Source organism: Chlorocebus sabaeus, chromosome 22 (assembly GCF_047675955.1).
Source record: "Chlorocebus sabaeus isolate Y175 chromosome 22, mChlSab1.0.hap1, whole genome shotgun sequence".
Taxonomy (NCBI): Eukaryota; Metazoa; Chordata; class Mammalia; order Primates; family Cercopithecidae; genus Chlorocebus; species Chlorocebus sabaeus.
This window is the reverse complement of record NC_132925.1, coordinates 93,290,860-93,315,172: the sequence shown is the minus strand read 5'-3', so window position 1 is coordinate 93,315,172 and position 24,313 is coordinate 93,290,860. Positions and strand designations below refer to the sequence as shown.

General features: G+C 44.4%; 1 protein-coding gene across 1 annotated transcript in view; it reads right to left on the bottom strand.

The window, feature by feature from the left end:
* The window catches only part of LRRC2 (leucine rich repeat containing 2), a 49,224-nt gene that overhangs the window by 20,316 nt on the left and 4,595 nt on the right, over window positions 1-24,313 (bottom strand). The window contains exons 2-3 of the mRNA XM_007983961.3: window positions 15,458-15,601; window positions 5,114-5,321 (exon numbers count right to left, since the gene is read on the bottom strand). Coding sequence (XP_007982152.1) covers window positions 5,114-5,321; window positions 15,458-15,582 — 333 coding nt within the window. The 5' untranslated portion in view covers window positions 15,583-15,601. The remainder of the gene's footprint in view (window positions 1-5,113; window positions 5,322-15,457; window positions 15,602-24,313) is intronic.

Below are 24,313 nucleotides of genomic sequence, written 5' to 3'. Positions count from 1 at the left end.
AAAAAAAAAATTTGATAGGCAAAGTGAGCCCCTTTGGAAAAGGAAAGCTGAAACCCCAAAGACATTTAAGTGAATCACTTACAGTAAGGATCCACTACTGAATTTGCAGAGCCTAGTGCGGGCACCTTGTTAAAAATTAAGAAGTTCAAGATGGTGAGCACACAGCATTAAACCAAGCATAGGGCCCTGTGCCACTGCTTCTGCAGCCAACTACCTAGGTACCACCTGCCCCCTTCATGTGGCCCTGGCAAACTGTCCCGACACCACTTGATCTGAATGGAACCCACACTATGTCAGAGGGTTGCCTCCTGGAACTGAGACCAAATGAGCTGGGTCATCAGGGAGCTGACCACAGGCTCATAATCACAGTCTCTTCATTGAAACTTCAACGTGCTGACTCCCTCATAAATAACCTATCTCATTCCACTCTTTCAATTATGGCACACATGAAAGATTATTACATTTCTAAAATTATGTTCATGACTATTTTTAACAAGAAAGATATTAAGATAGGCCGGGCGCGGTGGCTCACGCCTGTAATCCCAGCACTTTGGGAGGCTGAGGCTAGTGGATCACGAGGTCAGGAGATCGAGACCATCCTGGCTAACACAGTGAAACTCCGTCTCTACTAAAAATACAAAAAATTAGCCGGGCATGCTGGCAGGCGCCTGTAGTCCCAGCTACTGCGGAGGCTGAGGCAGGAGAATGGCGTGAACCCAGGAGGCGGAGCTTGAAGTGAGCCGAGAAGACACCACTGCACTCCAGCCTGGGCGACAGAGTGAGACTCCATCTCAAATGAAAAAAAGAAAGAAAGAAAGAAAGAAAAATATTAGGATATCATGTTAAATAGAAATGAAAAGAATCGAGTAAAAATGACAGATTGAATGTATGCATATACTTTTGCTCTCCTCCAAAATTCCATTAAAGACAACAGTACAGGAACTTTTTAGGTACCATAAACCTTGTAGAAGGGCAAAGAGAAAAGGAAAGGAGACATCAGCTGTGAAATGTGGATAACCAGACAGCTAGAAGATGGTAACCTGGCTTCCCAGAGCTGCTCAATCTTAGACCAGCAGTAGAAACAACTGAGATACAACCGGGGCTTCTCACCAGAAGCCACCAGAGACTTGGTAGTAGAAGAGCCTGGTATCCCTGGAAGTGAGAGCTGAAGTCAGGGCCCAAAGAAAGAGATCAGGTTCAAAGTCTGAGGACCAGAACCCTGACTCCCATCCATGCCACCTGGCAATTACAGTGAGGCTTATTCACTGGAGGAGGTTCAACAAAGTCCCTGAACTGGGGTACCTCAGGCACAGCTGAGGCAGGGAAGGTGGCAATCAGATGATGAGTGACGAATGCTGAGATTCTGTCTGTCCCAGGAACTGAGAAGATCCTTCTCTGTATACTCTCATAGCTCCAGACAAATCACAAATGTGCATTCATGAACATTCATGAATAATCATGAATAGGAGAGCGGAGGCACCAGTGAGATGGGGACTTTACAGCAACGTCTTCAAAAGCGAAGCGTGCCCGACACACACTCAGAGTTTCTGGTCAGCTTGTTAGTGCTCTGGACAACCCAGTGTCTCCAGACCTCCAAGAACAGTCCCAACATGCAAGATAAAGACACACACCCTGGCCGGGCACAGTGGCTCAGGCTCGTAATCCCAGCACTTTGGGAAGCTGAAGTGGGCGGATCACGAGGTCAGGAGATTGAGACCGTCCTGGCTAACACGGTGAAACCCCATCTCTACTAAAAATACAAAAAATTAGCCAGGCGAGGTGGCGGGCGCCTGTAGTCCCAGGTACTTGGGAGGCTGAGGCAGGAGAATGGCGTGAACCCAGGAGGCAGAGCTTGCAGTGAGCCGAGATCGCGCCACTGCACTCCAGCCTGGGCGACAGAGTGAGACTCCATCTCAAAAAAAAAAAAGACACACACCCTAAAAGAAAAAGGAAACTCTGAAACAAGAAAACATCCCCACCCCCACAAAAAAACTATCCAGCACTTTGGGAGGCTAAGGCAAGACAATCACTTGAGCCCCGGAGTTTAAGACCAGCCTGGACAACAAAGTGAGACTCCATCTTTAAAATAAAAAATTTAAATTAGCTGAGTGTGGTGGCATGCACCTGTTGGTTCCAGCTACAGAGAAGGCTAAGGTGGAAGGATCGTTTGAGTTCAGGAGACAGAGGCTACAGTGAGCCATGCTCATGCCACTGCACTCCAGATGGAGTGACTAAGCAAGGCTCTGTCTCAAAAAACAAACAAAAAAAAAAAAAAAAAAGGAAAAGGAAAAAAAAAAAAAAAAAAGATTGATCCCAAGATAGCTAAGAAAAGCAGAAAAGCCATTACCCTGCAAAATAAAAACAGAACAACATTGTAAAAGCTAAGATTAAGAGATATCTGTAAAAGTGGAAAAATAAAGCCACTTCACAGAATTCATCCATTTGAAAAAACAAACAGCAAACAGCTCTGGGAAATTAAACATGTGGTAGTAAAAATGAAAAATTCTACTGAAGGGTTGGAAAATAAAATGGAGGATCTCCCCTAAAAGAGCAGGGTCCGGGGTCTGAGAGCTGCTGGCTCAAAACAGGAGCCCCAGCCCCCAGCCCAACCTGGCCACACAGCCTCAGCCAGCCCTAAGGGCCCTAGCAGATCTCTCTCTACCTAGTCCCTAAGGCCCCAGAAGCTCCACGGCCCATTCCTTCCCTCCTGACCTCTTGCAGGGGCCAGGCAGGCTGCCAGGTGTGACTTTAGAGGCCACGACTCCCTCACTGCCACAGAGCACTCTAAGAGGTTGCAAAATCCCTTAACACACACAGCCTTTCACTCCTTAGTCAGAGGTGAGGCCAAAGCACAAGCTCTCTGGGGGAGGAAACCGGTAACTGAAATTCACTCTAATGAATATGTGGGGCCCAGAGTCTTCCTGGACTCTCCTGTACTCAGTCACAACAGAGTACAGCTGCCGGGCGCGGTGGCTCAAGCCTGTAATCCCAGCACTTTGGGAGGCCAAGACGGGCGGATCACGAGGTCAGCAGATCGAGACCATCCTGGCTAACACAGTGAAACCCCGTCTCTACTAAAAATACAAAACATTAGCCGGGCGAGGTGGCGGGCGCCTGTAGTCCCAGCTACTCCGGAGGCTGAGGCAGGAGAATGGCGTAAACCCGGGAGGCGGAGCTTGCAGTGAGCTGAGATCCGGCCACTGCACTCCAGCCCGGGCTACAGAGCAAGACTCCGTCTCAAAAAAAACAAAAAAACAAAAAAAACAAACAAAAAAAAACAGAGTACAGCTTAGGGGATGGAGTATGGGGAGGATGCCATCCACCTGGTTCACAATGGGGGTCTCTCCAAGCCTGCTGAATCCTAACTATCTTCCCATTCCCCTTACCATACCGGGCACATTAAACACACTTTACAGGCCGGACGCAGTGGCTCATGCCTGTAATCCCAGCACTTTGGGAGGCCGAGGCGGGCGGATCACGAGGTCAGGAGAGTGAGACCATCCTGGTTCACACAGTGAAACTCCGTCCCTACTAAAAATACAAAAATTTAGCCAGATGTGGTGGCGGGTGCCTATGGTCCCAGCTACTTGGGAGGCTGAGGCAAGTGAATGGTGTGAACCCCGGGAGGCGGAGCTTGCCGTGAGCCAAGATCACGCCACTGCACTCCAGCCTGGGCGACAGAGAGAGACTCCATCTCGAAATAATAATAATAATTAATAAATAAATAAATAAATACACTTTACAATGATTTTCAAAAGATAGATTGTGAAACATGAGGGCTCATGGCAGGTTCTCCAGTGAACTGGACACCCTTACAGGGTAAGTGGCTTACTCAGGATCATGTTTACCGGCCAACAATATTTAATTAACAACCCAGACATGCCTCCCTTCGTGCCTCGGAGTAGGCAGCCCATTACCTACTGATCTCAATGACGGGGATGCAAGGGAAAGAACAGCAAAGAGGTTTACAGCAATAACCTCTTGCATTTTTGGAGAACTGTATACTTCACAGAATATTCATGCACTTCATCCTCTCAATAGCCCTCAGATAGGGTCAGGTCAAGCATTAGCAGCATTTTACTGAGAAGAATGATAAAAACCCATAAAAGTGATACGCATTTTTATCAAATGATAAAAACCACCTCGGATCACATGGCTAATAAAAGACAGCCCCAGGTCATGCCAAATATTTAGTCTCTCTACCGAGTCCTTTTAGTCCCAAAATGGCAGGGTAATAGGCTCAAGCTCAGGAATTCAAGACCAGCCTGGGCAACCTGGCAAAACCCCTCCTCTAGAAAAAAAATAACAAAGCCCAGGCAAAGTGACTCTTGCCTGTAATCCCAGCACTTTGGGAGGCCGAGGCAGGCAGATCACCTGAGGTCAGGAGTTCGAGACCAGCCTGGCCAACATGGTGAAATCCCGTCTCTACTAAAAATACAAAAATTAGCCAGGCGTGGTGGTGTGTACCTGTAGTCCCAGCTACTCGGGAAACTGAGATCTCGCCACTGTACTCCAGCCTGGGTGACAGAGCAAGACTCTTGAACAACAACAACAAAAAAAGACACAAAATGGCAGGATAGAAAGAGATGGAGGGAGGGTCCCAGGGAACCCTGTCCCAATGAAATGGGCAATAGCCCTAGTTATTATGGGGCCTGAGGAAAGAAAGATGGAATTGTCTTTGCCCTGGCCTCAGAATCTCAGGACAGGAAAACCAGAAAAAGGATCTGCAGAATTCTTTTGCTGCCCTACGGCACTTTGGCAAGTAAGTAATTGCCCACTGCCAGGGTGTTAGATGAATGAAAGGCGCCGTCACTTAAATTAATGTTTTTTAAAGGCAAAGAATTATGTTAAGAGACTGGGGCAGGGGACAGGAGACGAATGCATCCTGAAAGATTGTGCTGTCCAGGAGCGGGCACAGGCATCCCAGCTGCTCAGCCACAGAGGTATCCAAGTGGGTCCCATCACTGCTTCCAGGACTGCGCTGCGTTTCCCTGAGGAAGGGACAGAAGAACCGCCTCTAAAGGCAAAAGCATTCATTCATTCATCCTTGGGGTCAGGCAAGCAGCAGTCATCAACCACAGCACTGCATTGGGCGAGAACTGCCTCGACTCACCGTCCAGTGCTCCCCAGAAAGTTCGAACACAAACGCACTGCTCCGTTTGCCTCTGTCCTTAGGAAGTGAACTCTGCCTTGTGAGAGCATTCCTTTCAATCTTGTCCAGAAGCCGCACGCTGGTGTCTATGAAGCCATTCTTGCAGTACACAGCCTGGGGGATGCCCTTCCTCCTGCATTCGGCCACAAAGTTCCACTCCTCCTTTATCCTAAAACAGGTAGCAGGGGTCACGGTTACTCTCCTGGGGACTGGCCATCTCTGCCTAGAGAAGTGAGCCAGCCACCTGGGCATGGGTGCTCTCCTTGTCATTCACAGGCCTATGTAAGCACTCCCTTCCTCTTTCCTCCCTGCTGTGGGGGTGCAGGGGAAACCCTAAACCCTTTTGTGAATTATTAGTAACTTTAACTTAAAAAGTAGAGAAGATGGGTTAGATGGAATTTCTGGCTATGCGTTTAGTTATCATTTCCTTTGAAATTATATCACGCCAACCTAAGTTTTAAAAAAGTGCAGGGCCACAGGGATTCACCTATCTTTCAAGGGTATTTGAATAGAAATGCAGAGGAACTCCAGTGTATAAAACACTTGACTTTGGAATGTCACTATCAGTCACCTTGGGGAATTTCCTCCAGTAGATGGACCTGAGGTCCACTCAGACACTGGAGCTGGCTGAGGACTCAGCATCCACACCAAACCTCACCACCCATGTGTTGCTAATTTTCTGACCTATCTTTTAGAGCTTTCCACATCCATAACTTATCCCCCAGTTGGATGCTAAGCTCCATGATGACAGCTGGCATGTCTCACAGCCCTTCAGATGCCCACACAGCTGTCAGAACAGGGCTCTGCACCTGGTGGGCCTTTCTTCATTTAGGAATTTGTTTTCTGTTTGAGACCTTTAACATATTCTATGTGATGCAAAACAGTTTTGTGGTTTTCCTTCAAAACCATCAAACACAGATGTTGTCTGACTCAAAATAAGGTAGCCCACATTTGATAGGGGCTTAGATGCATTCCACACTCAGAAAAGCATTCCAGACCCTACTCAGCCCAACTGGGAACCTGGTGGCAGTCAGGATTCAGGTCTTCTGGGCGCTACTTTAGAAACAAGCTGCAGATGCAGACTTGGTCTCCACATGGCCCAAGGCAGTGTATACACTAAATAAGTGTGAGATAAGCCCCATGGTCAAGGAATAGTCCTAGTGTGAAAACTCTCTGCTGTTATCTGAAGGAAGGGTGGTTCAGAGTCTCAGTCAGGCTGTAGGGTGGCACTGTGGGGCACAGGCAAGCCTGCCATTGGAGTGGTTAGGAGGGGTCTGAAGGTTTACTGCCCCTGGGACAAGACCATCTTCCAGGACTGGGCATGCGGGAAGTCCCGGTCTGGACCACCAGGCACTGTCAAGTGTAAGGAGAAATTTCAGACTTTGAAAGAAGCAAAACACAGCTGGATAGCCTTTTCCTAGAATACTGGAGCCTCCAGGGGATTCTCCAATTCTATAGGAATGTACTTTTGACTTTGACTAAGCTATTTTATAACTCTGTAGAAAGTAAAGTTAACTTGTAGAAAATGAAAAGCCATACAAATAATTCTTATCCATAAACACACATAAATTTTACCCAGTGGAGGGACAACCCTCTCCCACCCCCAAAAACACCAATTTGTTCCCTTTTTTTTTTTTTTTTTTGAGACAGAGTTTTGCTCTGTCACCCAGGCTGGAGTGCAGTGGTACAGTCTCAGCTCACTGCAACCTCCGCCTCCCGGGTTCAAGCGATTTTCCTGCCTCAGCCTCCCAAGCAGCTGGGATTACAGGCGCTTGCCACCACACCCAGCTAATTTTTGCGTTTTTAGTAGAGACAGGGTTTCTCTACTTGGCCAGGCTTGTCTCGAACTCCTGACCTCAGGTGATCCGCCCACCTCGGCCTCCCGAAGTGCTGGGATTACAGGCGTGAGCCACTGTGCCCAGCTGCTTCATTTTCAAATGTATTCAATATTCCTAGTCTCTCAATGTCTGTCCTTTGGATTCTCCTTTGAGCTGGTTGTAACATTTTACAGTTTCCCTCTTATAAATAATGAGAAAAATAAAGTGTTTAATGGATGTTCCTTTTATATCTGCTACAGAATCATGATTTCACCTTTTTTGCAAATTATCCTTTAATACCAGTTAGGGTCAGAAGGCCAGCAGGGGCACTGAGACGTGGGGAGAGACAGCCCAACCTCTTTCCCTGGGCCCTTCTTGTCTTGGGATTTTCAGGGCTCAGTAAGTTGTGTCCACCTGTCATCTACGTAGTTCCATTTGATTTCAATACTGTCTGATTTTAGTTTCACCCACTGGGCACTCAGCATTAGTTCTTTGCTTCATATGATCACAATTTCCCACTCTTGACTAAATGTGATGTGCAAATACCAGGAGTAGAATGCATGAGGAGGGAAAGAGAGGATCAAAGCCACCAAGAAGGCAAGCAGAAGGCACAGAGCTAGAAGCTCCCAAAGACAGCCCTGAATCAGAGCTGGGAGGACCCTTAGAAAGGAAGTCAGCTGCCTGTAAAGATTCTCATTAGTGCTTCATCCACTGAGTCTTTCACCCAATCAAGTTAGGAGGGTCACAAAAGATTAGCGGCAGGGCTAGGGGGTGGTTAAATGTCAGTAATTAGGGGAGAGGAGCAGACTCATTCCTCGGGTGTGCTGTATGTGGTGGAAAGGGTAGCCATGAGGGGAGGGCGGTTTGGACACAGCTGGACCCTCCCAGTCATCAACCCTCTGTGTTCCAATGGCTTTTATAAAGGTACTGTTACTGGATGATCCACACATTCCACTCCTAGGTACTCACACAAGAGGAAAGAAAGCACATGTCCATACAAAGACCAATGTATGTGTTCACATCAGTTTTATAGCCCCAACTGAAAACAACCCAAATGCACATTCACAGGTGAATGAATGAAAAAAATGTAGTTTCTTACTACTCAGCAATAAAGAGAAATGAACCACAGATACATGCTACATGAGTGAATCTAAACATGAAAGAAACCAGAAAAAGAAGAATATATGGCTAGGCATTGTGGCTTATGCCTATAATCCCAGCAACTTTGGGAGGCCAAGGAAGGAGGACAGCTTGAGCCCAGGAATTCAAGACCAGCCTGAGCAACATAGAGAGACTCCGTCTCTAGGGAAAAAAAAAAAAAAAATGTTTAGTTAGCCAAGCATAGTGGCATGGATCTTCCATAACCAGCAGTCCCAGTTACTCGGGAGGCTGTGGTGGGAGGATAACTTGAGCCAGGGAGATTGAGGCTACAGTAAGCCAAGATCACATCACTGCACTCCAGTCAGGGTGACAGAGTGAAATCCCTTCTCAAAAACAAATATATATATGAAACTCCAATAAATGCAGAATATAGTGATAGAAAGTAGTGATTGCCTGGAGATGGAGTTGGGGAATGGGGCTGGGGGATGACAGGAAAGAATTACAAAGAGTGAAGAAACTTTGGAAAACAAGGGCTCACCTGATTTAAGCCCTCCAGACTTAACCTGCCTTGTTTGCATCTAATCACTTACTTCTGGTAGATCCTAAACTATATAGCTAAAAGTCACGTAGCCAAACAATATACTAAACTCTCACTAGCTTCCTTACAGATAACATCTCTGAGGCATGGATCACCATGGCAATGGTTACTCGAGTTGTTTTTCAGGGGCAGCCCCTGTCCAGTCCAAACCACTGACCCCTCGACTCAGCTTGCAAGGCTTGCAGGGGTGCCAAAAGATTGACCTTTGACATCAGAGGGCCAAAAACCCCAACCTCAGATCATGCTAACACTGCCATTCTCTGAACATATATCCTGTGAATAGTCATGTGGCCTGATTTTGCTTCTGTAAACCCTGATTACCTCACCCTTTCTACCCACCAATCACATTTCACCACACTTTAGACTACCCTACTTTCTATCCCATGAATATCCCCAAGTCCTACTTCTAGGGAGATGGATTTGAGATTTGTTCTCCTGTCTCCTCGCTTAGCAGACTTGTGAGGAAAATCTTTTCTCTTTTGCAAAACCTGTTGTCCCAGTTATTGGCTTACTGTGCACAGGCAGAACAAACCTGGTTTGGAATCACTTTTAAAGTGATGAATATGATCATTGACAGTTTTATGGGAGAATACATATGTCAAAATTTTTCAGATTGTACACTTTAAATGTGAATTGTTCATTGGATGTCAATTACCCTTCAATAAGCCTTTTATAAAAACATATTTCATGGCTCCCATTGTAATCACCTCCTGGCATCCATCCTTAACTCCCTTGCCCCTCTCTTGCCATCACTTGAACAAACCACAGTTTAGTCTGTATCCCATTATCTCCCTGCTCTACACTTGCCCCCACACAGTAAATGAGATGAAGGATAACTCACAACCTTGCACACTGGTCTGGCTTTGAATGGATAACCACTAACTCAGGGGCCCCTCACTGTTGCCCAGGAGTCATACCATACCTCCCAAGACTATTCCTCTTCCCAAGCCCCAGATGACTGTTTCACACTTTCTCCCTTTCAGTCAAAACTCCATTACCACCCACCCCATCCTCATTCTCAACTCATGATGTGAACTTCCTGGTTCCCAGAGAAAAGAGATGAAAGACAACAGAATTTCCACAAACTCCCTGGGCATCTACACCACCTATTTGCCTCTGCTCCCATAGCCTCTGCCTTCCTTTCTGTTCCCCTGGAAGAACACTCCAAGATCCTACCGACAGCCAAACCCTGCCCATGATCACAAAGGCCAGCCTCCCATTGATTCAAGGGCATTACCACAGAAGTTCTCCCTCATCAGTATTCCTGCTTGTGCATCCTTCTCTTCAGTGCACAAATATGCAGTTATTTCTCCCATCCTTAACCCCACCTCAACTCCATGTCTCCCATGGGCCTGTTTCTCTGCTCCACTTTATAGCAAAACTCCATGAAAGAGTTGTCCTTGCTCATAGCTACAATTCTCTTCTCCATCATTCTCTGTTGAATCCACTTCAGTCACCCTCACTTGTCTTTTGAAACAAGCCTCTCATCAAGGTCATCAATGACCACCACTTTGCTAACCCAGTGGGCAAATCGCAGTCCTCATCTTATCTGATCCATCTGTAGCATTTGACGCAGCCAATCACTTCCTCCTCCTCGAAGGCTTTTTGGCACTTGGCTTCCAGGATGCCTCACTCTGCTGGTTACCCTCCTACCTCTCTAGACACTGTGCTGCTTCCTCCTCATCTTCTCAGCCTCTGGATTTCCAAGTGCCCAACACCCAACCCTTGGGCCTCTTCCCTGTCTGCACTCATTCTTTAGATACCTTCCAGCTTGTGGCTTTAAATACATCTATATGCTGACCATGCTCACATGTATATCTCCAGCCAAGACTTTCTCATTGAATCCAGCCTCCTGTATCAAACTGCCTCTCCAACATCTCCACCTGGATGCCTAAAAGGCATCTCAAAGTTAACATGTGATCCCAGTGACAAACTTTTGATCAGCACAAACTCCTGATCTTCAACCCCAAAACTCAGTAAAAGGCTTCCAGCAGCTCTGGCCAAAAATCTCAGGGTCATCTTTGACTCCATGCTTTCCTTCATACCACATATCAAATCCATCAACAAATATGGCCAGTTTTATCAGAATCCATCCACTCCTCATCATCTTCACTGCTTCCACGCTGGTCCAAGCCACCATCTTCTGCTTACTGTCACCACCCCTGCCTCCCTGTGGTCCAAACTCACCCGGCAGCTTGAGTGAGCCTCTTACAAAGTCAATCACATCATGCCCCTGCCCACACACACCTCTTACTGGCTTCTCTTCTCACACAGCATTATCTACAAGGCCCTACAGACCTGTGTCCCTGTGTCCCTCCCCTTGTGGCTCTGACCTCATCCCCTCTGCCCTCACTTGATCTTCTGGCCCAGTCGCTGGCCCAGTCGCTGGTCTCCTTGCTCTTATTGAATATCCGGGAAAACGCTTGCCTCAGGGCATTGGCATTTGCTGTTCTGCCTGCCTGGAACCCTTGTTCTTAGATTTCTGCAGGGTTGGCTCCCCAGGTCTACATGCAAATGTCACCTTCTTAATCAGATGTTTTGCTTTTAAGAAACCATTTCAGATATTGCTGGAGTTTCATGCTTGCCATTCAGCTGAGGGAAGCTGGAACATTTGAAAAAAAGTATTTTGCTGACAGCACTGGCTGGCACAGCTCTATAGGTCTCAGTCCCAGTGAGCTGCGCCAGAGAAAAGTACCCAGCAATCAATGAGTCGGGGCTTCAGGATCTACATGTGAAGTCTATAAGTAATGTAACGAAAGTGATAGGTTTAAAAATATTGCCGGGTAAGGTGGCTCAGGTGGGAGGAACACTTGAGGCCAAAGTTTGAGACCAGCCTGGGAAACAAAGTGAGACCCCTGTCTCTACAAAAAATCACAAGAAAAAAAAAAAAGCGGGGCTGGTGGCACATGCCTCTAGTCCCAGCTACTCAGGAGGCTGAGCTAGGAGGACTGCTTAGGCCCTGGAGGTCAAGACTGCAGTGAGCTATGATCACACCATTGCACTCCAGCCTGGGCAACAGAAAGAGACTTGTCTCAAAAAAATTAAAGTGTGTGTGTGTGTGTGTGTGTGTGTGTGTGTGTGTGTGTGTCAGCACATGAAGGGATACGAATTTAAAAGCAGAAGAAAGTGCTGAAAGAGAAGTGGGCTCCTCTGGGAGATGTTGTAGGGGCTTGGAATTGTTGCTTTTCCTTATTAGCTTTTCCGTGGGATTTAGTTTTATAACTATATGATAAAAATGAATTTTAAATATCTACCTGTAGATTTAGATCTTACTGTAGCAGTCAGGACAAGGGGCAGACTCTAGGTCAAGGACATGCTGCTGGAACTTCTGTTAGAAGCAATCGCTCCAAAATTTTTAAAACCAACAGCACAGTCACTGCAAGTTCTTGTATTCAGTGGGCACTTTTCAGATTAATGTCTCTAACTTTTCTTTCCTCATTTCTTAGACTGAACCTAAGGGCAGATCCTAGCAATATAATGAGATGATACCAGTTCATCCCTATGTAATATAATATTCCTATAGCACATATTACAAATTGTTATAAATATTTCACATATTTTGGTACAGCCAATATAAAATGGAGAAAAAAGAAAATTAGATGTACCCCATTAAAAATAATTATATACCAAATCTATTTTTTATTTCTTTCTTAAGGATTTTTGTCTTATTTTATGTCTTATTTTCTTTCTTAAATATTTTATGTCTTATTCCCTTTGAAACCTAATGGTAGGAAAGTGAAGGAAATATAAACTATTTTTTTAATTCCATTCTCTTCCTTGAGAGTAATTAAAATGAATAAAATTCATTGTCTTTTCACTCTATCACCCGTATAATTGAATGTGAAATCTTCCTCTCAACTCAGTTTTAGTAGAATGCCAAATATTCCATAAACGTACCAAAAAAAATGCCATTAGAGTTCTACTAATTAAATCAATAAATGTGAAAATAAAATACCTTTTCCTTAAGCCCAGATGGCAAACAGCCTCAATGGAGAAGAAAATCTTCACTTAGAGCCTAACAATAACTCTTTAATTTCTCCCTCTAAATCAGCGGTCCTCAACTTTTTGGCACCAGGGACCAGTTTCATGGAAGACAATTTTTCCACGGATGAGGGGTTGGGGGGATGGTTTCGGGATAAAACTGTTCCACCTCAGATCATCAGGCATTAGATTCTCATAAGCAGTGGGCAACCTAGATCCCTCGTATGCACAATTCACAAAAGGGTTTGTGCTCCTATGAGAATCTAAGGCTGCCGCTGACCTGACAGGAAGCGGAGCTCCGGCGGTAATGCTCGATCGCGGCTGCACACCTCCTGCTGTGCGGCCCAGTTCCTAACAGGCCAGCCCAGGGCTCGGGAACCTCTGCTCTAAATGATCCAGTTTCATTCGGAGAGAGTGATATTTCATATTTTATCTCTACTTATAATTTTTAAGTGTCGGTATATACTTCATGGAACAACTACAGCATTACAGGATGAGATACTCTAAAGTGAGGTAACAGAACAAGCTGGAAGGTTTTATTTGTTTCAGTAAATTTAAATTAACCAAATAGTTGCCTTTTATAATCAGGCAGGCATTAATTTTTCAACATATTATTTCCTCCTTTGCACAGTAAACAGATCCTGAGAAACGAAAAGTTAACCCTCAAATAGTACTAATGATCACAGTATGAATTATATTATGGAAGCTCAAAAACACCTGTAAAGGTGGCAGATTTACTTACCCCCATTTCTGAGGAGCCTGAGAAACTAAGTTCCTCTCTTAAACATGCACATTCCTCCCCAGCCCTACCTCACATTCCTCCTTATCTGCCCAGCCAACTTGGTGACTGTTTTTCTTATCTTGGGCTAGAAAAGCCAAACAAATACCCAAGAAGTTTTCCGTCTTAGATTAAGATGAGATACTGCACAAGCTCAATGACACTGAGTCCAAGTCAAGCTCAATCCTATGTACATGAGATGCATGAAGCTGTTAACACCACAACAAAAGACAGGGATGAAGGGGCAGATCCCACTCCAAAGCGGACGAGAGAACACAGTTTGCAGACCCCAGATGTCTGCAGGTGGCTCCTCTTCCAAGAACCTCAGTAAGTTGCATCAGCTACAGGTGTTCCCTAACTCCCCTCCCCACTGCCAAGGGCGTGGGCCTCCATGCAGCGAGCTTGTTCTGTCTAGAGTAACCCCAGATGCTAGGTGTGTGGAGGAAATCGAAGCAGGGCTCAGGGCTATTTTGGGCTCTGGGACCTTGTATGATTTATGTGACTGTAGGTCTCTTGGATGCATTGCCATGTGGGCTTTCTGGTTTAAGGGTTCTAATTCTTTTTTGTTGTTTGTTTGTAAAGACAGAGTCTCACTAGGTTGCCCAGTCTAGTCTCAAACTCCTCAAGCAATCCTTTACTTCATATTGGACAATCTCAGATTAGTGGCAAGAGAAAAGATGTTCTAACTACCTGTGATTACAGCATTACATAGAGGCAAGGGCTTGGCCACATCTTCCGCTTACCATGTGTGTGAACTTGAGCAACTTACCTAAGTCCCAGTTTCCTCATCTGCAAATTAGGGATGGTGGTAACCACCTGAAACCACTGTGATGAATACAGTAGCAGCTTAATTATCAAGCATGATCAGAATAGGTATTTGTTTAATCCAAAAAGCTAATAAAAGTGGAGAACCAAGAATGTAGATAGATTCGCACCTTACAAATATTTTTTTTTTTTTTTGAGACAGAGTCCCGCTCTGTCACCCAGGCTGGAGTGCAGTGGCTTGATCTCAGCTCACTGCAAGCTCTGCCTCCCAGGTTCATGCTATTCTTCTGCCTTCCTGCCTCAGCCTCCCAAGTAGCTGGGACTACAGGCACCCGCCACCATGCCTGGCTAATTTTTTGTATTTTTAGTAGAGACGGGGTATCACCATGTTAGCCAGGATGGTCTCGATCTCCTGACCTCGTGATCCACCCGCCTCGGCCTCCCAAAGTGCTGGGATTACAGGCATGAGCCACCGCACCCGGCCCCTACACATCTTGTTTTTAACTTAAAGTGTGCAAATATACCATCATTGGCCAACTTGACGTAGGGTTGGGACTTTCTTTGAGAATGGGTCTGCCAATCAGAATCCCATTGTGTCTATTTTATATAAACAGCACCCCTAATGCATCATCCATGAGTTCCAGTTCTGGTTTCTCCACAGGGAATAAAAATTGCAGACATATGCAAAGCCACCTGCAATCTTTCTACTTTGTAAATTTTCCAAAGCACTCGACTTGGTGTTCATATACATAACTCTCTTTTACTCACATTTCATGACCGTATATGATAGGCAAATGACACCATTTCATCCAAGTAAAAATGACACCAACACAATGAATCTTACCTAGAATTCGGCTCAATGGGGGAGGGCTGAAGTGCACAATAGAGTAGCCCCAAGCTGCCCCAGACGGCAGTCAGATGGTCTCCAGAGCGCCAGACAGCCTGGTGAGTTAGCTCAGTGAACTCTAGCTAGGCAGCCTGCTACAGCATTTACTGTAGGGGGATTTATCACGTCATCTCTGTCTTCCTTGTGCCTAGCACGGTGCCTGGGTGGTAGGTAGGTCCTTATAACCATGGGTGTTGCTATCATAGGAACTGCATATTTGTACTGAGCAACAGTGTAAGGCTCTAAAGTTTAATGAGGAAAATGTTAGCAACAGTGAGAAATCCCAGAAGAAAAGCATCCTCCTTCATAATGCAACTGTTGCCTGTCCAAATCCTTATTCACCAAACAAGCTACAAGACTAGGTTAAGAAAACACATACTTCTCCAAGGCACTCTTCTCAAGCCTTTCCGCCTCCTTCTTCTGCCAAGCTCTGTGCTTCTTCACACGAGTTTCCCACAAGGCTCTGACAACAGAAATGTCGAAGACAACCACTTTATGTCCCATTTTGGGAGCATGAAATTACCTATTTAAAAAAAAAAAAAAGATATGTCAGCTTGATACACAAACAGAAAACAGTTTTAACATAAACTTTAAAATGAAATATGAATGAATCACCTGGCTTAAGAAATGATGATATGCCTTACTACTTCAAGGATGACAGTTTGCTTTGTTCTTTTGTTTGTTTGTTTGGTTGGTTGGTTGGTTGGTTTTGGCTTGTTTGGCTGGTTGGGTTTTGTTTTGTTTTGTTTTGTTTTTATTGAGACAGAGTCTCACTCTGTTGCCCAGGCTGGAATGCAGTGGCACGATCATAGCTCCAACTGCAGCCTCAACCTCCTGGGCTCAAGCAATCTTCCTGCCTCAGCCTCCCAAGCAGCTAGGACTACAGGCTCACACCATCACACCCAACTAATTTTTAAATTTTTTGTAGAGACAGGGTCTTGCTCTGTTCCCCAGGTTGGGAGGATGACAGTTTGCTAATGTTCTTAAGGTTTAACAGTACCTTGTGTAAGCAAGTCATAGTTCAACACTCACCCTAGGGTCACCTCTAGATGGTCACACTTGTCTCCCTAACCCTCAGATAGACTCTGGGCTCCCAAAGACCCCTGGGGATTCCTGAAACTTCATGGTTCCACATCCTACTGAATTCACTAGTATATGTACCTAATATTCTCAGTAGGTTGTTACATAATCAAGGATAAGTTAGATGAATTAATCACAAGGCACAGGCGCGTGCACACACACACGCACGCAGGCATGCACACACATCCTCTCTCCTCTCTCAAGTAGAATGGAATATAACTTCTTAGTTGTATTTAAATTAAAAACAAAAAACAAATCTCACATAGGCAGTGTTACAATTGCTTTTCTAAAAGTCCCCTTTTGTTGGCAGAAATTTATTCTAAATATATTTGAGTGTTCTTTCCTTCCTATAAGTGTAGGACATGAGGCATGTAACAGCGACTTCCTTCTGTAACCCATCACCTCAGTTCTTCCCTTCTGGGACTGCCTTTTCCATCCTCCTCCTGCCTTCTTTCCTCAGTCCAGCTGACCTAACTCATGTCTCTTCTCCAGGGTAGTCTCAGTGACCACCAGTCTCTGCCTCTCCTCCCCAATATCCCCAGCCCTCATCATCTGAGGCCACAGGCCAGCCACCATTAAGTTAAAAAAAAAATGGCACTGAGCCCCACTGAGCACTCTGCCACCTAAGACTGACCACACAGCCTGGAGACATGTCCTCTGAGATTTCCCTGCAGATTGAACCTTCACAAACTGTTGATCTCTGTTTACCTGGTTTTCCAAGAGCAAGGGAAGTCAGACTTGGGTACATTTTGGCCATCACATCTCAGTGGGAATTTAGAGATGATTTAGTCTCTACTTTCAGTTTCACCAAATGAAACATGAAAGGCCCTGCAAAATTTATATCTATATCCCTGGCACCTAGTGTAGAGCCTTGCACATGGTAGACCCTCCATAAATAATTGTGGAATGCATGAGTAAGTGAATGAATGAATGAGTAAATAAAAGATACTGCTTCGCTCCCAGGACACTAAATGAGCTCTCTTCTTTTTTATTTTCCTACTTTATATTTACTTTTTGTTTTAAGTAATTTGATCATTGCAAAAAAAATTATCAGCTCAGAAAAGTACCTTTCAGTGTCCATTCCACTAAGTTATACTTATGTCCCTTATCTAAGTAAAGTAACTTTCTAGATATTGTTTTGAAATTCCCTAACTGCAGCAGCAAAATCTTGCTAAATCCATGTCCTGATTTGCACAAACACAGATTGTCAGTTGCTAAATAGTAGGGTTGGTGACTACATTCTCCTCTAATTTCAGATACTTCTAAATAGCAGTCACGGATATGAAGTCAAATGTTTAATCTTCTTTTCCTTTTTCTTTTTCTTTTTTTCTTTTTTCGGACAGGGTATTACCTGTTCCCTAGGCTGGAGGGCAGTGATCCAGGTGCAATCACTGCTCATTGCAGCCTCAACCTTGTGGGCTCAGGTGAGCCTCCCATCTTAGCCTCCCAAGTAGCTGGAACCACAGTCGTGTGTCACCACACTTGGCTAATTTTTTAATTTTTTATAGAAGCGGGGCCTCACTACGTTACCCAGGCTGGTCTTGAACTCCTGGGCTCAAGTGATCCTCCTGCCTCAGCCTCCCAAAGTGTTGGGATCACAGGCACGAGCCACCATGCCTGGCCAAAATATTTAATCTTCTGACTCAAGAGTGTGCTCTCTATAAATGGCTTGCCAATAGGAGTGGGAGAACTGGCTTATGTTCTTATGCCAATAGGAGTGGGAGAACTGGCTTATATGTGCAGCTGAACATATGAACGTGTATAATTTTACTCTAAAGAGCTGACAATGCAGACCTAATTTATTCCCTTCTTTCCTTTGATTTCTGATGTCTGAGACTGCCTTTGTTGTTGTTTGGTTGTTTGTTTGTTTGTTTGTTTCGTTTTTTCTGAGACAGGGTTTCACTCTGTTACCCAGGCTAGAATGCAGTGACACCATCACGGTTCCCTGCAGCCTCAACCCCCCAGGCTCAAGCATTCCTCTTACCTCCACCTCCCAAGTAGCTGGGACTACAGACATGTGCCACTATGCCCAGATAATTTCTGCATTTTTATAGAGATGGTGGTCCCACTATGTTGCCCAGACTGGTCTTAAACTCCTGGGCTTAAGCAATCCACCCACCCAGGCCTCCCAAACTGCTGGGATTACAGGCATGAGACACTCTGCCCAGCCTGAGACTGCCTTTGTCTCCTTTAGAATTGTTTTACCTAAAGGAGGTCAGGCACGGTGGTTCACACCTGTAATCCCAGTACTTTGGGAGACAGAGGTGGGTGGATCATGAGGTCAGGAGTTCAAGACCACCCTGGCCAATATGGTGAAACCCCATCTCTACTAAAAATTACAAAAATTAGCTGGGTGTGGTGGTGCGCACCTATAGTCCCAGCTACTCGGAAGGCTGAGGCAGAAGAATCGCTTGAACCTGGGAGGCGGAGGTTGCAGTGAGCCGACATCGTGCCAGTGTACTCCAGCCTGGGAGACAGAGTGAGACTCCATCTATTTAAAAAAAAAAAAAAAATTGTTTTACCTAAAGGAGATTTTTGACAAAAGTTAAAATGATGCACAAGTTTTTGTGTGTATATTTGTTGTCTTATCTTGGGTAAATATAAAGGAGAATTGTTAGGTTACATGATAACTCTATAGTTAACCTTTCTGTGAGCTGTCAGACTGTTTTCCAAAGCAGCTACATCATTTTACATTCCCACCAGCAGAGTATGAAGATTCCTCTCTCTCCACATCCTCACCAACACTTATTATTATCTGTCTTTTTTAATTATAGCCATCCTAGTAGTTGTGAAGAGGTATCTTGTTGCTTTGATTTGCATTTTCCTGATGACTAATGATGTTGAGCATATTTTCATATGCTTATTAGGCATTTACGTATCTTCTTTGGAAAAATGTCTATTCAGATCCTTTCCCCTTTTTTAATTGGGTTAATTGGTCTTTTTATTTATTGTTAAGTTGCAGTAGTACTTTATATATTCCAGATACAGGTCCCTTACCAGGTATATAATTTGCAAAAAATTTCTTCCATTTTGTGAGTTGCTTTTCACTTTCTTAATTCCATCATTTTGTATTAACCTAACTATATGCTTATAGTTGATGTGAGATTTTATAGACAGACTATTGCTGGATCATTTATTTAACCAATTCTTACTATCTCTGTCTTTTAATTGATGTATGTATGCCATTTATATTTAATATAATTACTTGTATGTCTGGATTTAAGTCTGTCATTTTATTACTTTTTTTCTATTTGATCCCTCTTTTGTTTTCCTCTTTTACACTTTCCTGCCTTCTTTTCTCTGAACATTTTTTAGTATTCCATTTTATTTTCTCTATTATATATTTTACTATGTCTCCTTGGGTAGTTTTTTCTCTTGTTTTATGGTTGCCCTAAGAATTATTATACATACCTACTTTTTCATAGTCCACTTAGAAACAGTATTTTACCACTTCAAGTGAGATGTAAAAATCTTACCACCATATAGGTCCTCCAACATTCTCACCTTTATGTTGCAGTTGTCTTACGTATTATGTCAATCAGTGTTATATTTTTGGCTGCCAATCATCAAATTTAAAGAACTCGTGAGGAAAAAACTAGTCCATTATATTTATCTTGGTATTTATATGTTGATGTTCCTTCCTTCCTGCTGTTCAAGTTTACCTCTGTTATCATTTCCCTTCTATCTAAAAACTTGCCTTAACAATTATTTTAGAGAAAATATGCTGACATATTTTGTTTTCCTTCAACTGAGGATGTCTTTTTCTTACCTCCATTCATAAATATTATTTTTGCTGGATATAGAATTTGAAAGCAATCTTTTCTTTTCTATTAATCAGCACCTTTAGAATGTTGTGCCACTTTCTTCTGGCATCCATAGTTTCTGATTAGAAATCTGAAATAATTTGAATCACACTTTCCTATAGGGGATGCATCATTTTTCTCTTGCTACTTTCTTTTTTTTTTTTTCTCTTTCCCCCTCCAGAGACAAGATCTCACCCTGTCACCCAGGCTGGAGTGCAGTGATGCCATCACAACTCACTGCAGCCTCAACCTCCTAGGCTCAAACAATCCTCCCTTCTCAGCCTCTCAGGTAGCTAGAAACACAGGGATGCACCACCATGTGCGGCTAACTTAGAAAAAAAATTTTTTTGCAGCAATGAGGTCTCACTATGTCGCCCAGGCTGGTCTCAAACTCCTGGGCACAAGTTATTCTCCCACCTCAACCTCCCAAAATGCTGGGATGACAGGCATGAGCCACTGTGCCTGGCAAAATTTTTTCATCTTTGAGTTTCTTCAGGTTAATTATTATATCTGGGCATGGATTTTTGGGGGGATTATCCTGATTTGGATTTGTTTGGCTTTTTTAATCACTTGATTTATATCTTTTGCCAAATTTGGGGATTTTCAGCCATTATTTCTTGGAATTTTTTTTCTGCATTACACTCTTTCTCCTCTCCTTCTGGAATTCTGATGACACAAATATTAGACTTTTCAGTATTGTTCCATAGATTCTTGAGGGCTTGTTCATTTTAGATAAATATTTTCTTCTCTTTTATTTTCAGATTGGTAATACTCAGTAATCTACCTTCAAGTTTCCTGGCTCTTCCCTATGCCATCTCCATTATGTTTGTGAGCCTATCCAGTATTTTATTTCAATTATTGTCTATTTTATTTCTAAAATTTCCAATGAGTTATTTATATCTTCTGTTTCTGTGTTGACATTTTTCTGTCTTTCCATTCATACCCCAGGGCTGAGGGAGTGTATCCAAGGAAGGGCCAACTTGGAAGGGGTTCAGCCCATCAGATAGCAGGTAAGTGCTCCGGTTTGGGCAGGCTAGTCTGGAATTGCTGGGCAACTAATAGACGACCCCCTCAAGTGCAGGTAGAAACAGCTAATCAGCAACTGGTGGCATGGGCATGCGATGGAAGTCCAGGTGTTAGAAGGGACAGATGGCCTTCAGAGTGTGTGGACCACACAGCCACTTGCAGAAGGCGTGGCAGGTTGGCATGTGACCCTCAGGGCCACAGGCAGCTGCGTGCAGGTAATATGGAGGCTTACGAAGAAAGTCGAAATACAAGCGCAGGCAGGGGGTCTTCGGAGCAGGTGGGCTGCACAAGGGCTCTGTTTTCTGGCTCAAGAGAGCTGTAGAAAGGTGACTGCAAGGCCAAGGATACAAAGTCGCAAAGGGACTGTTCTGCGCCCAGGCTTGGGGCAGGTTCCGATGGATATTCTCACATGCACACTGCTGATCCCCAGCCCACGCTAAAAAAGGGCAGGAAGTCTTGTCCCTCCAGTGCCTTCTACTGAGAAAGCATAGCACTGCGCTCACTTTAAAGGACCAATATTTAAAGGAATGCCATTGTAAAACACAGGGTATATTTATTGAGTGGCGCATTCAAAGCTGAGAGGCCGTAAGTTGATAACTGACACCGTAGGTAACCAATTTGGTTGAGTTCAGACCTCAAACTCCAACCTGCCTTCTGTGGGTTGTGATCCCCATGTCAGGTCCGTTTTCAGTCTTCGTGGTGCTGTTCAGCTATGTTCCGTGTGCGCCACCCAGTGGCCAGTCTCGGCGTGGCTGAAGGTCTATCCCCGTGTTCAGGTCTAACATCTCTGGCGTGCTTGGGGTCAGATCCACGCATGCGCAACTCGGGGAGGCGCCCAGGAACAAACTTACGGAGCTGTTTTCTCCAAATTCCTCCCTGTCTGTGAGCTCCCTAGTCCTTTCCAGATCGCTGGGTTCCTTTTGCGGTCCTCTGGCCAAAAACTTGGTGTTGTAGTTACCCTGCTCTGCCGTGCACTTCCTACAACTGCACCCACAGTCGCGGCCAAGCAGCGCAGATTTAAGAGAGTAAGAAAGCATGACGGTTTGTTCCACTCTTGGGCTACAGCTCCTCTAGTCAGAAAAGGAAGGTTCCCTGTATGTCTCACTTTATATGAAACCTAAAAAAGTTGAACTCGTAGAAGTAGAGTGTAGAAAGAGGTTGGGGCCGGGGAGGAAGGGAATGGGGAGTTACTAGTCAAAAGGTACAGTTTCAGATAGGTAGGAGAAATGTTTTGAAATCTATTGCATAGCTGAGCGACTATAGTCAATAATAATGTATTGCATATTTCAAAATCACTAAAAGGCTAAATTTCAAATGTCTACCATAAAAACGATAGGTAAAAGAAGTGCATTTAATTTTTCTTTTACCACTTTTCTTACTCTGTTATCTTCAGCTCAGGAGTATCTAACCTGCAAAGATCTTAATTAAGGCTTCAACTTTCGACTTAAAAGTTTCCATAAAGGAACACTACACATCAGCCTGAAAATAAAAAGATCAAAGTCCACAGCCAGTAGTGAAGAAACACTAAAAAGAATCAATCAGCCTAGCTTTTTGGAGGAAATCTCTGTGCAGAACCCAAGTCTCCACGTAAACCAAAAAAGCCAAAGTAAAGTTAACTGCATTTGAGCAGCATGGGCAGCCCTGCCAGCCAGAGTAACTGAAGCTGGAAGAATTACTCCCTATACACAGGGCTCGTGTTCTCCAGATCAACCAGACACATCACAGACTCTGTTGTTGAGGTTCTTTCATTTCCTTAGGCCAGTTAGCTCTTGGCAAGTAGCCAGAGCTGTACATTAACTGCTCCTACATCTTAAAAATCATTGCTTATTAATTTCTATGCATTAACTTAGATAAATGTAATTCTAGTTCCCATCTTAGAGGAATGGTCTCTTCTTGATGCCTTTGTGTTCTAAATATTTTATCATGTCAACAAAAAATGGCTTAATCATCTTTGATAAATTCCTGGAATTCTGAAATTTAATTACCAAAGGCCCTGACATATTTTTAAGTAGTTATAAGTCATTACTACACTGAGTATTTTGGTGAGAAAGAGTATATCCTGTCTGTCATCTAACCATGTTCACCGTTTTCCCTGTGTTTTAAAAAGCAGGAAAAGAGGTTCTCTTATACAATTAAGGGGGCTTTTAATGTGCCAGGTTTTAAATCTGCATCTTACCTATAAGATGAAGTTTTGTTTGCAAACATGTATAATGCAAACTGGAGACTCTAAGAACAGTAGGTGATGACCACATTTGCTAGAGATTTACATGTGATGTCCAGAGGTGCTGGGAAGCTATGAAATACAAGGTTCTAAGTGCCAGGTCCAGCCCAGCCCCTGGCATCCCATATAAGATAGGGCTGAGTCCAGACCTCTCTAGACAACTGGACAAATTTTACCTTAACCTAGAAGGTAGTAGCTCATGGGTGGGTGCGGAGACTGGGAAAGTAGTTTCAAGTGAGAGTCTGTGTGTCAGTCCAGGGTAAGTAGGAGATGCTCCATCCAGGGGAGAAGCCACATTGGGGAGCCCACAGGATGCAGTTGTCAGGGACAGACACAGGTGCCAGTCCCTCAGCAGCTCAGGGGCGAGATCTCCTAGCAAATTTACAAAGTTAATGTCTTCTTTGTAGAATAAACCCTAGTCAACACAGTCTTTTAAGCATTAATTTTCTCTAGGACTATAGAAATGTCATTATCATATACTACACCAACACAGAAAAGGGAAAAATTAACCTCTATGGGATCCAGTCAGCAGACCCGCAATACAAACAAAGCAAATAGGAAACTTTACAACCAAGTGGATTCTACAAAGCCGCTTAAGTGTCAAGCTTCAGCCTGGACCCTCATTGAATTTGGCGACAAAGTGTCATCGTTCCAAGACAGCATCTGATTCCGGTTGGCTAGAGGGCTAGCCCAAGAGGGAAAGGCCTAGCAGACATGGTGAAAGAGGGGCAGGGGGGCTGGGGGTGGCGGCTCACACCTGTAATCACAGCACTTTGGGAGGCTGAGGCAGGTGGATTGCTTAAGCTTAGGAGTTTGAGCAGCCTGGGCAACATGGCAAAACCCTGTCTCTACCAAAAATAGAAAATAAAATAAATAAATAAAATAGCTGGGCGGTGGCATGCATCTGTGGTCCCAGCTACTAAGGAGGCTGACATGAGAGGATCACTTGAGCCTATGAGGCAGGGGTTGCAGTGAGCTGAGATTGCACCAGTGCACTCCAGCCTGGGTCTCAAAAAAACAAAAAGAGAAAGGAGAGGTTGGCAGGGGAAGGGGCCGGAGAGTGAGCCTGCTACAGTCCATTTCTCTCTCTGCCCCAGTATCACCC